At 40.1% G+C, this 17,708-nt stretch overlaps 1 protein-coding gene across 2 annotated transcripts in view; it reads left to right on the plus strand.

Moving 5' to 3' along the window:
* The window catches only part of csnk2a2b (casein kinase 2, alpha prime polypeptide b), a 65,104-nt gene extending 49,320 nt beyond the window's left edge, over positions 1 to 15,784 (plus strand). For both annotated transcript variants that reach the window (XM_060838234.1, XM_060838235.1), the window contains exons 7-11: positions 812 to 922; positions 3,774 to 3,875; positions 7,760 to 7,860; positions 11,805 to 11,953; positions 13,624 to 15,784. In XM_060838234.1, the coding sequence (XP_060694217.1) occupies positions 812 to 922; positions 3,774 to 3,875; positions 7,760 to 7,860; positions 11,805 to 11,953; positions 13,624 to 13,703 (543 nt within the window). In that variant the 3' untranslated portion in view covers positions 13,704 to 15,784. The remainder of the gene's footprint in view (positions 1 to 811; positions 923 to 3,773; positions 3,876 to 7,759; positions 7,861 to 11,804; positions 11,954 to 13,623) is intronic.
* The last annotated feature ends 1,924 nt before the right edge of the window (positions 15,785 to 17,708 follow it).

Consider the following 17,708-nt stretch of genomic DNA (forward strand, 5'->3'; position numbering starts at 1 on the left):
CAAAAATCACACAACACCAGCTTATAGTGTGATTTTTAACTTTGTACACCCCAGTCCAACACCGGCATCTCCAAATCTTAAATAATGTCCTGATGCAGCTTGGTTTGTGGGTGTTGGTATGATTGCTCCTGTAGTTGAGTATCTGGTCAGTGTGTGTGACTTTCCTGTAATTGCTGGTCTGTAGCTCTCCATTGGCTTTGCGTTCTACTGTGACATCTCGGAAGGAGAGTCTGTTGTTGGTCTCCTCTTGTTGACCTTATAGTTTTAAGGATCTTGTTTGTGTTTGTGGGTTTTTTCTAATTTATTGCGGTCATGATGATCAAGTGAGTTTGCTTTTTCAATGTAGCAGCAGCAAACATTACATCAGATAGGCGGGCAGGAAACTAGCCACCAGGATACATGAGCACCAACTAGCCTCAAAGACATGGCCAACTATCACTAGTACCCATACATACAGATGAAGGAAAACATCAGTTCGACTGGGACAATACACCCATCCTGGACTGGAGAAACAAAGACATGCACGGGCATTTAACTTTAATAACAAACATCAATTTGGACCCCATTTCCCAACCCTTCAAAAAGAACCAGACGTGATATCACCCATCACAACAGACCAAGACACACACATAGCAAGCGGGACAGATGTTACCTAGCATGGTGACGAAACATCTGAGAACAAATCTACCAGCTCAGCGAGCAAACCTACAACCTGAGTTGTGGGAGAAGTGGACTGTTAAAAATTTGAGCAATAAAATTGCATGTAGCATCGATTTACCAGCTAATATCTGATTACTAATTTTCTCTACAGCTTCGGTTGATTGACTGGGGACTGGCTGAGTTTTACCATCCTGAACAGGAGTACAATGTTAGAGTAGCCTCCAGGTACTTCAAAGGTCCTGAGCTGCTAGTTGACTATCAGGTACAATCAAGATACAGGATTTATCCTGTTTTACACTCCGCGGACATTAGAATATCTTATTGAGGGAGACGTGTGTGGAAGTAGTGTACGATTTCTGTACTGAGGTTCTCTGCGTTTGTCTCCTTTTTTTTAATGTCATCCTTGCTGTCAGTGAAAAAAGAACATGAAATAGAAGCTCTGTTGGGTAAAGCCCTTCAAGGTTTTTCCACTGTTTAGTGCATGGCTGATCTTCTGTCTCCCTTTCTGGCATGCTCCCCTTATACTTTGATCAAAAATATCTCTCTCAGCCTTGCTCAGCCATGTCACATTTACAATGTACTGAGGCTGAGAATTTGAAAGACTCTCTCTCTTCTAATTGAAGAAACTTCTCATTTCAATCTTGAATCATTAATCCCTTATCCTGGGTCTAACCCTGTGTTCTCGATTCTTCAGCCACCCCCTCTATCCTATCAAGCTCCTGCAGAATCTTGTAGGTTTCAAGGAGATCACCTTTCAAGTCTGGTTGAAGATTTGTAGCTCGGGTGTCCGTTGTTGTGGTTCTGTTCGCCGAGCTGGAAGTTTTTGCTGCAAACGTTTCGTTCCCTGGCTAGGGAACATCATCAGTGCTATTGGAGCCTCATGTGAAGCGCTGCTTTGCTGTTTCTTCCGGTATTTATAGTGGTTTGTTCTTGCCGCTTCCGGGTGTCAGTTTCAGCTGTAGTAGTTTGTATGTGGGGTCCAGGTCGATGTGTCTGTTGATGGATGTTCTTGCCGTTTCCGGGTGTCAGTTTCAGCTGTAGTGGTTTGTATATGGGGTCCAAGTCTATGTGTCTGACACATAGACTTGGACCCCATATACAAACCACTACAGCTGAAACTGACACCCGGAAATGGCAAGAAGATCCATCAACAGACACATCAACCCGGACCCCACATACAAACTACTACAGCTGAAACTGACACCCGGAAGCGGCAAGAACAAACCGCTATAAATACCGGAAGAAACATCAAAGCAGCGCTTCACAGAAGGCTCCAATAGCACTGATGATGTTCCCTAGCCAGGGAACGAAACGTTTGCAGCAAAAACTTCCAGCTCGGCGAACAGAACCACAACAGATCACCTTTCATTCTTCAAAACCTCAAATCTACACCCCATTTACTCTACTTCTCATCTTTAAACAACCTTCTCAACACAGTGGCCTCGGCTGTACCACCTCCAAAATAAGTACGCTTTCCCTTAACGTATGCACTTCCTCTTAAATGGCTCAAAGTCGTCCAGATGTGGTCTCATAAAAGTCCAGTGCAGTCGTACATATTAGAAACAGGAGTAGGAGTAGGCTATTCAGCCCCTTTGAACCTGCCCCACTATATTCTGTAAGATCATAGCTGTTTGCTCCAGGCCTCAACCCTCTTTCATACCAGCTGCTCATAGCCCTTAATTTCTCTATTTCAAATATCTATCTACCTGTACCTCCTCTTTAAATGCGTTCATTTATTAGCCTCCATAATTCTCTGGGTTCGAGCATTCCATATATTCTCTACTGAGAGAAAGTCATTTGCATGTCTATCTTAAATGAATGTTCCCTAATTCTGTAGCTTTTTTAAAAAATTGTGCTGTCCATTCCAGTGACTATGACCTCCATGCTATTCACCACCTTGATTGCTTGTGGTGTTTGCAAATGGAAATTGTGTTCCTTGTACAATTGCACCCAAGTTTCTGAACACTAATGGTTAAAAATTTCAAGGCCTTTTAATTTTAAAAAAAAACTGCTGTTCTGATTTTATCAGCAAAATGGTTAAACTCTTCCCCATGTTATGCTCCTTTTGTAAAGAATTATTCACTCATGCCCTTTGCTGGTAAGGCTATCCATAAATGTCCCAGACAGCAGTTAAGAGTTATCCTATACCCACTGCAGTTTGGTTTCGATCTATTCAGAATCTGTTCGTCAGACCAGGTGAGGATGGCAGAAGGGACATTAGTGAATCAGATGTATATCATCAGTGGTTACGTTTTCTTAATTCATTATTTTTGAAACTGAATTCAGTGCCCTCTGCTTCCATGGTAGGAATCAAACCCATGTTCCAAGAGCATTAACCTGCGGTTCTGGATTACGTGTTCAGTAACATTATCTCTGTGCCATTGCAATTGTCTTGTCCACTCAACCTGTCTATATTTCTTTGGAGCTCCTCTATATCCTTCTCACCATTTAGATTCACATTCAACTTTGTTGCCAACGACCTTTAATGCTTTACTCGTGGTTTTTTCATCCAAACCACTGAATGTTAATTATAAATGCTGAGACATTGTTTCTTGAAGCACTGCACTAGTTTTTGAAAGTCTTGTTTAACTTGACTGACTGCTTCCTGTTTGTTAACTCATTCTCCATCCATAGTAATATATTGCCCCAATCTCTGAGCTCTTAAATTTCATATTAATCTTTCTGTGGCACCTTACTTGAATTTCAAATAGGTATTCAATATGTTCTGTCTTCTAACATATTTGTTACATGCTCAGAAAATCTTACTATATTCTCCAACTCTATGTTGTCTTTGTCTGATTACACTGAGTTTCTAAATGTATTGTTTGGGCTTCCTTAAGAATATATTCCAGCATTTCCCTTAACTTCTGAGATATAATCATGTACTTCAACTGGATAACATCTTTCTATTTTGATCCTTCCCGTCTCAAATACAGGAACTAGAGCAAGACATGTTTATATGGGGCATATGTATTTTTTAAATAGGGCAGATATAATGCTGTCATTTAAAACAGATATCTTGCCTTGTGATTTAATATAACTGTTTGGATACAGATCTTTTGATACCTAAGTCTGAGACTCACCAGTCCCTTTGCACCCTTTTTCTTTTACAGATGTATGATTATAGCTTGGATATGTGGAGTTTGGGCTGTATGTTGGCCAGCATGATATTCCGCAAGGAACCTTTCTTCCATGGGCATGATAATTATGATCAGGTAAAGTTTTGGACATCTAATGGTAATAGCTGTAAGAAGATGAAGGCTGAAAATCAGCAGACACTTAAAACAATAAATTAGAGCTGTTATCTTGGATATCTCGCAGAGTAGAGCAAGCATCTAGTTGCAACGAGTCAATACAATTGCATCATGAATTTCTTCATCAGAAGTCAGTAAAGGATCAGGCTTGAAAGGCCTGTTCGTTGTTTTGAAGTTATTTACCAACAGTTTTAGTAATTTCATTTGATTATCTTCCAAACTCTAATACAGGGTTGAAAACTTTCTTTATATCAGTATTATCTTTTGCACAAAATTCAGTTTTATAACCTGAATACCACCTTCCATGTCCTTCACCCACCTGCACACCTACAGGCCCTGTTATGACATAGGCTGCTTTTAGCACAACCACCTCATTTTCACTTACTTATGGTCCCCATTATCAGTTTTTTTTTCTCTTGAGCATCACTCCTTTGCCTTGCTGACTGTCTCTTGCTCACTCACTCTTAGCTCCATCTTCGTCATCCGCTTGTTCCTTTTCTCACCCCACCACCACATTTCCTAACCACTATCAGTTCAGAAGAAGGGTCACTGGGCTTATAACATTAACTCTGATTTCTCTCCACAGATGCTGCCAGACTTGAGAGTATCTCCAGCAGGTTTTGCTTTTGTTTCAGATTTCCAGCTTCCACAGTTCTTTGTTTTATTTCAATTTAAAGTCAATTATTTTGGAAAATGAACAACCCATGCATCTTATCGCAGGCAATTCAAAAGTTGAAGACTGGTTTCATAAACCTTCCTTCAGACCTGATACTTCACTGACTTCTGAAGAAAAGTAATTGCTTGTTATTTTGTTAGTTGTTTAGTTCTCTGAGAATTCACGGTTAGGGAAAACTACGTGAGTCTTTAGCTTTTCTGTTTCCCTTTCTAGCAATGCATTTCTTGCATCTGGACAGATTGTGTGATGAAAGGTAGTTTTTTTTCTGGACTTGACAATATTTGTTTTTCATTAAATATATGGAAGCTCTTGCAGACTTGGAGCTGAGTGCCGAACTGGCACATTTGCTGTCCATGTCCGAGGCTGTGAAGGCAAACAGACCATTTACCACATCTGCATACTTACTTTCAACAACTGGTATACAAGAGTACCCAGGTCTCGTTCCACTACTCCTTTTCCCAGTCTATCGCCATTTCAAGTAGCAATGTGCCTGCCTGTTTTTGCTTCCAAAGTGGACAATCTCATTTATCAAAATTTATTCTTCCTCCTCCATGCATTTATCTACCTATTCAACTTGTCCAAATTATACTGTTGTCCTCCTCACAGCTCACCCTTCCACCCAGTTTTGTATTGTTTGCACGCTTGAGAATATTATATTTGGTTCCCTAATCTAAAAGTTCAAGTTAACCACGTCCACTGGCACCACCTTATCAACTTGTTACATCCTTTAAAAATTCCAATGTACTTGTCAAGCATGATTTCCCTATTGACTGCAATCTGATTTTCAAGTTCTATGCTATTAGATCTTTTGATTTGGGCTCTACTGTTTTCCCCAATTCTGCATCTGCTCCCAGGAAGAGCAATTCAACTCCAGGACATCCCAAATGGCCTTCTATTTCAAGAACCGCAGTTTTCTCTCACATGGTCAACAATGCCCTCGCAAAAGGTGTAAAACCTGCACCCACACCTTCTCCTCACCCACCCACCCCCACCCCCCCAGGCCCCGAAGGATCCTTCTACATCTGGTTTTCCAGCACCTAAACACATTATCTACAGTGTTCATTGTTCCTGATGCGGGGAGACAGGATGCCAACTTGCGGAATGTTTCAGGGAACATCTCTGGGACACACACACCAAGCATCTCCACTGACCTGTGGCCAACCACTTCAATTCCCTCTCCCATTCCAAGGTCATGCAAGTCCTGGGTGGCCTTCCACAGCCAAATCCGAGTTACCCGATTCCTGGACAATGAATGCCTTATTTTCCGACTTGGGACCCTCCAACCACATGGTATCAACATCCAACTCTCTCATCTCCCATCCACCACCTCATCCCAGATCCAACCCTCCAATTCGGCAACGACCTCTTGAACTGTGTTACCTGTCCATCTTCCTGCCCACTTATCCACTCCACCCTTCCCTCCGACCTAATGGTATCACCCTAGACCTGCATTTACCTATCGCCTTCCCAGCTATCAGCCCCAACCTTACCTTCCTATTTATCTTTCAGCCCCTTCTGCCTAATTCACCCCCCTCCCCCCCCCTCCACAATTCCTGATTAAGGGCTTATGCCTGAAATGTTGATTCTCCTACTCAGGTTGCTACCTGACCTCCTGTGCTTTTCCAGTAGCACACTTCTCAACTCATATGAAAACATCTAAATATTAAATTCTAAAATTGTTCAAGGGGTTTGTGTATCTTTCACTTTAGGGCTCTATGTTACGAATGTTAGTCTTATTGAATATTGTGTTATGAGATTAATTCCAAGTTGACTACTTTAAATACTTACAAATCCTGACAATTGCTGTTTAAAAATATTGAAGCATTGGGTGAGCTATGGTGTTGCAGGCAAAGGAGTTCTCTTATGTGGGAGACTGTTGTATACCTGTACTCAAATATACTCCCACCAAGAAGGATAGAAGGGAGAAACCTGGAAGTCTTGGTCAGAATATGGATTAGATTAGATTCCCTACAGTATGGAAACAGACCCTTCAGCCAAACAAGTTCTCACCCACCCTCTGAAGAGTAATCCATCCAGACCATTTCCCTATTTACTAATGCACTTAACACTATGGGGCAATTTAACATGGCCAATTTACCTGATCTGCACATCTTTGGACTGCGGGAGGAAAGTAGAGCTCCTGGAGGAACCCACGCAGACACTGGAAGAATGTGCAAACTCCACACAGCCAGTTGCCCAGGGTGGGACTCTAACCGGGTCCCTGGCACTGAGGCAGCAATGCTAACCACTGAGCCATGGTGACCCTGTGTTAATGTTTAGGCTCAACTGTAGCATTCTTTGGTTGCTTCCTCAACATTGCTGGATGTAAAGCTACTATCTTCTCTGTAGCTCCAAAGGAATGTTTTTGGATCACAGTTAGTTTTGCCAGGCAGTTCCTGACTTTGAAGGTGTTGTATGATCTAGCTAAGATTAGATTACATTCGTTTAGGTTCCCTACAGTGTGGAAACAGGCCCTTTGGCCCAACCCTCCAAAGAGTAACCCACCCAGACCCATTTCTCTCTGACTAATGCACCTAACGCTATTTAGCATGGCCAATTTACCTGACCTGCTCAGCTTTAGACTGAGAGGAAACCGGAGAAATCCATGCAGACACTGAGAATGTGCAAACTCCACACAGACAGTCACCCGAGGCTGGAATCGAACCTGGGACCCTGGTGCTGAGGCAACAGTGCTAACCACTGAGCCAAAGGTTAATAGTTTATAGAACATACATAAAACAGCACAGTACAAGCCCTTCAGCCCTCAATGTTGCACCGACCTGTGGAATCAGCCTGAAGCCCATCTTACCTACAGTGTTCCATTTTCATCCACAATGTTTCATTCTCAAAACTGATTACTGACTAACCTGATTCTCAGATTTCTGTATTAAGAAAATCAATTTGGACCAATGGTAGCTGTGTACAGATTTGGTGATGAAATTCTCTTTTACTAAAAAATTTATTGGTTCTGGCTATTTTCTCAAACCACTGACTCCCTAGAGATACTGCGGAGTGCTATATAATTATCTTGCCATTGAAGTAAATATTGTCAGCTGTGCTACATGGTTCCAAGTGACCCTGTTTGAAAGCTGGTAAATGATGGATCACATTGGTCTGATCATCATTACATGCATCAGTAAATTAAATCAATTCCATGTTTATCTTCCAGCTTGTTCGTATTGCCAAGGTTTTAGGAACTGATGAATTGTTTGACTACCTCAAGAAATATCACATTGAACTGGATCCTCGATTTAATGATACTTTGGGCCAGTGAGTAGTAGAATTAAAATTAATCATTAAAAATATTTGTTAACCTGAAGCACTTGTTCCCTGTGACCTGATATTTAAGTGCACATCTTTTGCAAGGGAAGACAGAAGTACTGAAAAGTTCATTTCAGAAAAATCTGTATGATCAAGTGAGTTAGGGCTTCAAATGTTTAGACATGATTCCTGAATTTGAATTAAATTTTGGGCAAATGGTGACTTGGAGAAATCGGGAGCCATCAGTCTGGGTTCTGTAAACTCTTATGGAGTGGAGAGTTAAGAAAGATGATCCTTAAGATAGCATAGCACACTTTTGTCCACTGGAACAAATTCCTTCTTAATAAATGATTACTGTTCAGATCTGGTAAGGATGCAGGAAAAACCTAAATTTAATTAGTCAATTTTCTTCATTTAATGAAGAATAGTACATTTTATAAATTCACTATATGGACAAAACATGATACATTGTCACTTAGTAATGCAGAGCTTGAAAATGCTATAGCAGGAGATGCTGTTGAAGCTTTGTCTTGTGTTCACCAGAACAAATGCAAGAAATTTGATACTTTAGAATGTAGGTTTGCTCGCTGAGCTGTAGGTTTGATATCCAGACGTTTCATTACCTGGCTAGGTAACATCATCAGTGGCGACCTCCAAGTGAAGCGAAGCTGTTGTCTCCTGCTTTCTATTTATATCTTTCTCCTGGATGGGGTTCCTAGGGTTTGTGGTGATGTAATTTCCTGTTCATTTCCTGTGGGGTTCATAGATGGCATCTAGATCTGTGTTTGTTTATGGCGTTGTGGTTGGAGTGCCAGGCCTCTAGGAATTCTCTGGCATGTCTTTGCTTAGCCTGTCCCAGGATAGATGTGTTGTCCTAGTCGAAATGGTGGTTTTTTCATCCCTGTGTAGGGCTACGAGGGAGAGAGGGTCGTGTCTTTTTGGGGCTAGCTGGTGTTCGTGTATCCTGGTGGCTAACTTTCTTCCTGTTTGCCCTACGTAGTGTTTGTGGCAGTCCTTGCATGGAATTTTGTAGATGACGTTGGTTTTGTCCATGGGTTGTACTGGGTCTTTTAAGTTTGTTAGTTTTTGTTTGAGAGTGTTTGGCCAGAAACCCTAACCACCTTACCATACATCAAAGAAATTTCAGAAATAACAGCCAGACTACTAAGACCCCTTGGAATCCTAGTAACACACAAACCCACCAACACTCTCAAACAAAAACTAACTAACTTAATCGGCCTGGTTCTGGGGAATGAGCCTGGTCAGGTGATCAAGGTTTGTGGAAGAGCAGTGACCATAATTCTGTAAGTTTTTAAAATAACTTATGGATAAGGATAAGAGTAGTCTTCGGGCAAAAGTATTAATTTGAGGGAAGATTAACTACTGCGATAGTAAAAGTTCTGAAATATAGACAGGGACAGCAGTTTGAGGGTAAATCCTCTTCTGGCCTATGGGAATCTTCTAAAGGCCAGTTGATTGGAGTTCAGGACCAGCATCATCCTGTGAAAGTGAAGGATAAGGATGGTAAGGTTTGGGAATCCTGGGTGATATGAGAAATTGAGGGTTTTGTAAAAAGAAAGAAGGTTTAGGAAACTGGAGACAAAGCCCATGAAGAATACTAAGGTAGCAGGAAAAAACTCAAACAAGGAATTAGGAGAGCTAAAAAGGGCCACGAAATGATGTTGGCAAACAGGATTAAGGAACATCTCAAGATTTTTTTGTATAAAAGAAACACGAGGATAGGTTCACCTGAGCACAAAGGAAGGAATTTGAGTGAAGCCAAACAAAGTGGGTGAGGTCGTTAATGAAAACTTTACATCAGTATTCACAAAGGAGAAGGATGTAGTAGATGGTGAGTCTCAGAAGTTGATATTCTGGGAAATGTCAATGTTTAAAAAAGTGTTGTGTTTTAAAAGGCATTAAGGTAGACAGGTCCCCAGAACCTGATGGGATCTATCTCAGAATGCTGAAGGAGGAAATTGCTGGAGCTTTGAAGAAAATCTTTAAAACCTCTTTAGTTACGGGAGAGGTCCAGAGGACTGGTTTAAGATGTTGGTTTAAGAAGGGCAACAGAGATAATCTGGGAAATTGCAGGCCACTGAGCCCTATATCAATGGTAAGGAAATTATTGGAGGAGATTCTTTGGGACAGGCTTTTTATGTACATTTGGAGAAATATAGACTACTTAATGATATTCAGCATGATTTTCTAGGAAGGTAGCACCTCAAACTTGATTGAGTGAGTAGTTTTGAGGAAGTGACAAAGGTGATTGAGGGAACGGTGACAGATATTGTCTATGTGGACTTTAGCAAAGCATTTAATAAGATCATGGCTTGCTTATGCAAAAGGTGGTGTCACATGGGATCTGTGGTGAGATGGATACAGAACTGGCTTGGTCATAGAGAGTTGCAGTGGAAGGGTGTTTTTCTGACTGGAAATCTGTAACTACGGGTGTTCCGCAGTGATCAGTGCTGGGACCCCTGCTGTTTGTAATATAATAATGATTTGGAGAAGAATGTAGGTGGTTTGATTATTAAGTTTGTGGATGGCACGAAGATTGGGGGAGCTGCAGATATTAAGGATTGCTGGAGGAGACAGTAGGATACAAATAGGTCGGAGACTTAGGTAGAGAAATGGCAGATGGACTTTAATTTGGACAAACTTAAGTTGATGCATTTTGGAAGACCTAATGCAGGAGGGAACTACACAGTAAATGGCAGAACCCTTAGTTGCGACAACATAGGGTATTAGGCATACAGGTCCACAGTTCCCCTGAAAGTGGCAACACAAATGGATAAGGTAGTCAAATAGGTACATAGCATACTCTCCTTCGGTTGGGGCACAGAGTTTAAAAATTGGCAGGTCAGGCTGCAGCTCTGTCTACAGACCCTTCAATCCAACCAGTCCGTGCTGTACAATAATTCCAAACTAAACTAATCCCACCTGGCTTCTCCTGGTCCCTATCCCTCCAAACCTTTCCTATTCATGTACTTAACTAAGTGTTTTTTAAGTATTATAACTGTACCCGCATCCACCACTTCCTCAGGAAATTCATTCCACACGCGAATCACTTTGTTTTGAAACAGAAATTGCCCTTCATATCTTTAAATTTCTCTCCTCTCACCTTAAACATATGCCCCCTACTCATGAAATTTCCTATCTTAGGGAAAAGACACCTCCTATTAGCTCTGATGTAAACTCCTCATGATTTTATAAACCTTTATAACATCTGTCAATCTCCTATGTTCCAGTGAGAAAAGTCCCAATCTGTCTAGCCTTTCTTTATTTGAAATATTGCGTACAGTTCTGGTTGCCCATGAAGGATGTGGAGGCTTTGTAGAGGTACAGAAGCAGTTTGCCAGGATGTTGCCTGGTTTGGAGGGTATTAGCCGTGATCGAAGAGATTGAACAAACTTTGTTTTCTGTTGAATGTCAGAGGCTGATGATTGACCTAATGAAAGTTTTTTAAAAGATTATTAGAGGCATGGATAGAATCGGATAGTGGGACACTCTCTCCCATGGTAGAAAGGTCATTTGCTACATGACATAGGTTTAAAATAGAAGGAGGCAATTTAAAGGGGATTTGAGAGGCAAGTTTTTTACGTGGGCAGTGGTGCGCCAGAGGAAGTGGTAAAAGCAGATACAATAACAACTAAGAGTCATCTTGATAGATATATGAATAGACAGGGAGTAGAGGGATATGCACTTGTGTAAAGGCCAAAGGTTTTTTAGTTTTGAAAGCCATCATGTGTTTGCGCAGTCTTGGTGGACCAAAGGCCTGTCAGTACCTGTGCAATACTTTGTTCTTTGACTGCAAGTTACAAAGCGTCATATGCAGTCTTTTTTTTGACTAAATTGCAAGTCTTAATTATTCTCGAATAAGTTATGTCAGTGTCATCATTAACTTCAACTAAAGCTATAAACTTTCTAATGAATCACCCACTTTTCTTCAGACATTCTCGAAAGCGCTGGGAGCAGTTCATTCATAGTGAGAATCGGCACCTGGTCAGCCCGGAGGCCTTAGATTTGTTGGACAAACTTCTTCGCTATGATCATCAGCAGAGGCTTACAGCTAAGGAAGCAATGGAGCATCCATACTTCTGTAAGTATGAGCATGAATATTGATCTGCAGCTTTACAGAGTTCTGTCTAAGCTCAGGGTTATTCATGGCAGTCATCTATTTTCTTTGGTTATACTACTATTTCTCGTTTGGGTGGAGAGGGGAGTTTCTCATACTTTGTCCCATCCCTCTATTCAGATCACAAATTCAGTTGACGATGCTGTTGTAGTGAGAGCAAATAATCAGAAGAAAGATAGACTTGCATAACTATAGCATTTTTTTTACAAGCACCAGTTACTTCCAAGCTCTTTAATGTTTTAATATTTTTGAGCTGTAGTCGTGACTAGACATGACAACCAGCTAGCATGCAGCAAACTGCCATGAACAATAATGTGGTAAAGATGAGGTTGTGTGTTCTTATGTCAATTGAGGGGTAAATATTGGACACAACATTGGGAAAAAAACATAACTTTTGTTCCTATCAGTGCCAGATTTCTTTTACATCCCCCTGAAAGCACAGGTGTCCTTGGTTTAAAATCTTAACTATAAACAGCACCTCCAATTGTGCAGGAATCCTTCAATGTCACACTGGTGTGTCAGCCTTTTATTTGCCAAAGTCCTAGTGTTGGATTGGAATCTACAGCTTCTGACTTGGGTGTGTGTGCTACCCACTCAACAATGGTGTACACTTATTGAAGAGTGTGACCCTATCTCACTTTCCAGATATCCCAGTTCCCACTGAGTTAAAACTTGCCCAGCACCCCCACTTTGGAGAAGGCAGTAAATAGTCAGTCTTCCTTTGTGCACCCGGACTGATTTTAAACTGGTGTGTAACAAGTATTGGGCAGGTCAGTGATCTGTCAGTGTCATTCAGATAACTAGAAACAGCCACAAAATACTGGTAGACAACCCTTTATCCGAAAAACTCCAAAATCGGAAGTTTTTTTGTGAAGTTTTTATCTCATTAACAAGGTTATTTGGTGTGCAAATAGTTGACCTAACTCCACACCCACTCGATGTGGGGGGGCATGGCCCAGCACTGCAGGCCTCAATTCTGCCTCCGTCCATTACTCAGAGTCTGCTGTTTGGTAAGATATTTTAAGAATTTCATTGTTGAACTGACGCTTATTCTGAAATTTGAAAAATTCAGAATTCCAAAAACAGCTGCTCCTGAGCATTTTGGATAAAGGATTGTGTACCTGTACTATGAAATATGAGGCAGGAGTGAATTGTGGCTGTCACTCAGTTGGCTAACTGTTCCACCTGGGAATGGAGTGCGCATGGAGCAATTTCAGAGTAATACAAAACGAGTACCTGTTTTCTGAAAAGTATCCTAAAGCTCTTGTTGCCCTTTTATATATTAGGAGTATATCGCATTTTCTTGGGAGTCCATGAATATTGATCCATTGGTTTGTCAGAAACCCTGTTGGTATCTGAATATAACTTTAAAAAGTGGCTCTGAATACTTTGTCATTGCCTCCCTATTTGTTGTTGGTGCTATTAAGGATACTCCCTTTACATTGACGTGTAGTATTTTTCTAACGGCAATTCAGAAATATGAAGATTCTGTCTTGTCATTTTATCCCCCACGGCAGTTTCGTTAACAAGTCTGTTGACTATGGGTTGCAGTAGTTGGTTTGGAGCATCACTATTGACAGCCAGCAGTTATTTCAACTGATTTGTTTATTCCTGTCATTCCTTACCCATCTCAGATCCAATAATCAAGGAGCATTCGGATGGTGCTCGGAGTAACAGCTCACATGTGCCCAGTGTTTCTGCAGCTGTACGATGAATCTTTCTGCTGTCAGCACAATTCATACTGCAAGACGATGAGTTACAGGTTTTACAGGGGAGACATGGGGCAAAGAAGAGCTATCACAGTCTGGGAATGTGAACTTGTGACTGCAGCTACACAGGTGACCATGGCTTACCCTAAATCCAGTGGCAACACTCTTCTACATCCATTTATTTTAGATTTCCATTTATGTTTCAGAGAGAATTACAACTTACTAGATATTTTGGTTCTGAAATGTTTTTGTATATTTATATTTTTTTTTGTATTGTAATAAAATACCTAGAATGTGTTCAATTACCAGATTTCCTCGTGTTGTCCTTTCTCCCCATCTTGTTTCTGTAAATATTTATCCAATTTGCCAAATGCAGTTAATATCTTTAAAAGAAAAGCTATAATGAGCTCAAGGTTCTGAGCTGCTCATGAACAGTCCATCGTTGGGTACGTGCTTTTTTATTTAATCCAACCTCTGTTTAAAGTCGCACTGTCTTATCTCCAGCTGATTCTAATCAATTCCAGGTCTCTTTTGTAAAATTCAAACTTTGTTGGTGTCTTTGGGCAGATGTGCCCTGTAACTGCTCATTCTCTGGTAATGATTCAGATGAATTATCTAGCTATTATTTGATGCCTTGAGTTGCTCTCTTGTTCACACAATCAGTCTTGGCTGTACTGTGTTCCTTAATATTAGAATGATCTGTGGATAAGCAGGGCAGACTTGGTGGAAAGGAGAACTCTATCCAAAGTGATGCTGAGTGCCATTATAACCTACGACAGGTTGTAACAATAAAGCAGCAGTACGATATTCTAAAGAAGTTTAACTAACTTGATTGGAATGGAGCTAATAACTTGAGCACAGAAGGTATCATTTGATGTTTCTGCTACAGTTCCATGTCCTGGGCTGATGCTGACCAGTGTTTTTATTCGCAGACGGTGTTTCCCTGGAGGCTTCAAAAATGCCACACTCACCAAAGTGCACGTTTTTACAACCAATTGCTGGAAATGTATGGGATCCAAGAGAGAATACAGAGAGCTGTGCAGGCACATCATTCACAAAACAAAAACTGAATAGTTTAGATTTTTGTTCCAAAAAATTTTGTTGAGACAATCTATCAAATGCCATACAAAAAAATACAACTGTACAGAGTGGGCCTGGGCTATAGCAGGTGACACAATCGCAGTGTAGCAAAGGAGCTGAAGACATACCAATGGGTAGAAAGAAGACAGGGGTAGCCACAAAAAACTACACTTTGTATATATGATATGGGCTATGGCCTGGCTGAAAATATTACAACTTTGTTTGGAAAAAAAAACTACGGGTGCTAGGAAATATGCTTAACCGTGTGCAGGGAAAAGTATGTGAAGTACAAGTGGTTGGAGCGCTTGCCAAAAGAAAAAGCATGAGAATGTTTACAAATTGTACAGTTGTTAATTGCAGTAATATGGTAAATTGTTCCATTACAACTTTCATCTAAGGCAAACTGCTGTATACCTGATGCTAAATCCAGTCAATTAAGTACTGCAGTGTACAGATTGGGAAATCTGATCCAGACAACATTCAACCCTTTTCAAAGGGTTAAGGGAAAATTTCTGTTGGCTAATATTTAAAAGAAAACCCTTGCATGTTGATTTTAATTTTTTAAAAAATCTGCATGGGGTATGACTTTTTCAAATTTTGCTCCTGACAACTAATTACAATTCAATTGAAACATATTTGCTGCTTTAGTAACAGAGGCTGTGTTAAAGCACTTGTAAGTAATGGAACTTTATCCTTCGCAGATCCCACGCAATCACTGTGAGTGACCCACTTCATTAAGGTTTGTTTATCCAAATTGGCCAAGCAAATTAAATTATTTTTTCTGAACCCATTTGCTACAGTCTAGTGCATGGTGTAGTGCAAAACTGTGCTTCATTTTAACTGTGTATCAGTCAGTTGACTTGTTTGTGTGGGGTTGGTGCGATGATGTGATGTACCCAATTGATGACAGCTACCATTCTAAGACCCAAGTTAACAAAATAAATAAAACATGGAGTTATTGGCATTGTATGCAAGTGTGTCTGGATTAATACAAGTACTGTAATTTTTGTTTATTCAGAATAAAAACATTGAGCAAATATAAGTATTCTATGGTTCTTTTGTCAAAGAAAACAAACTCCTTAATTTGTGTTTTCTGTATCACCCAAGTTTGAGGTTTTAAATTGGTCATGAACTGAACTAAAGTACCCTGAATTTGACCATTTTGGATATCTGTGGTTACAGTAAATATCATGGGTTTTTAAAAATAAGCTTGATATTCTATGCTCTATGAATCTCTGGCTATGGGAATTGAATAAGAGAACAAGAGTAAGTCTATAGAAAGAAAACCCTTTTAAAGACTGCTTTATTATGCATATATAGCATGTCAGTAATTATTTTACGATGACATTACCAAGCATATGATCCAACCTGTATCATTTTCTCAGCATCTCTGATGCTAGGAACAAACCTATCTTATGTCTCCATAACAGATCTGTTTACCTCCCATCTTTCTTTCCAAGACCTGGTTATGAGCTGCAGATTCTTCCTTGTTTTACCAACCTTGTTAATAGAATGATTATTGCTTTTTACTGGCCCCACAAGTTCCTGCTGCATATTCTTTCAAGCAAGTTGTCATGAGTTTGGTCTGACAGATTCATCTTTTATGGGTGATTGCTGGTTCCTGACTGTCCTTTAGTATAGTAACATCAAATTGAAGATAAACATTTTAGATTTGCTACAATCATCTGGTAAGAAGACCTGATCTAAAATCTAATCAAAAGTAAGCTGATACTTCCTGTTGTGCTGTTTCCCATTAGTTAGCAACAGCCATAGGTGTTTCAAAGACATTTTCCTTGTTATTTTAAAATGAAATCAGTATGAGGATTAACATTAAGATAACATTAGGATAACTGTTTAAAGAAGCATTTTATTGTAGATTTCATTAGGAGTTTTGCTTGTGATTTAAAAAAAATGTCCATCTGTCTCCATAGCTAATCGATACGTTGCTGAAATGCAGCATGTACTTTCATCTGAGTAATTTTACAAATATTCAAAGAAACTTATTTAATGACGAAAGTTTCAGGAATACTCTCCATATTGGCTGATATAAAAATTAGTGTAATAAGAGTCTGTGTGTTCTCAGCACTTGCATTAGAGAGCTGCTCTGAAAGGAAGTGACTCACTACCTATAATAGATGAGTTTGAGATGCAAGGAATTTCTAGTCTGAAATGGTTAGTCATTTTAAACATGACACTGAAGGATAGAATGGAGATGGTAATGCGCAGAAGACAAATAATAGTAATTTAAGCAGAAGTAAGATTAGAAAGTGAAATCAGCTGCTGAAAGTGATGCATGAGAATAGCAAAAAAGCTAGGGGAAAACTTGAGTCAGAAAGATAGGAAAACTTTGTGGGACAGAGAGAATGGGTTAGTGATTGAACTGTTGGGAGGAAACGTTTTACTCTGCTTGTCTCCACAGATGCTACCAGACCTGAGTTTTTCCAGCATACTCTTGTTTCCAATTTCCAGCGCCCACAGTTTTTTTTTGTTATATGAAAACACTATTCAGGAGTATTTAGACAAATTTGGTGAATGGAGAAGAACATGGCAGAAGGAAGATTATTTGGAAAAATGTGAAATTATTCACTTGTATGGAGGAATGGATGCACAATATTTCGTAAGAAGGTGGAAAGTGTCGATGTACAAAGGTGTCCTTGTCAATAACTCACTGACCGCTAACATGCAGGTGCAGCATGCTACTGATGGGATATTAGCTTTTATTATAAGAGGATGTGTGAACAAAAGTAGTAAAGTGTTGCATCAATTGTCTAGGAGCTTCGTCAGGCTGCACTATTTTTTTGCAATTTTTGACTCTCGGGAAAATAGAAGGTGGTACAGCGAAGGTTTAACAGACTTGCTTCTGGGATGTTGGGACTATTCTATGAAGATAGATTGGATCTGTTTTTCTCTAGAGTTTAGAAGAATAAGAG

Source organism: Hemiscyllium ocellatum, chromosome 17 (assembly GCF_020745735.1).
Source record: "Hemiscyllium ocellatum isolate sHemOce1 chromosome 17, sHemOce1.pat.X.cur, whole genome shotgun sequence".
Taxonomy (NCBI): Eukaryota; Metazoa; Chordata; class Chondrichthyes; order Orectolobiformes; family Hemiscylliidae; genus Hemiscyllium; species Hemiscyllium ocellatum.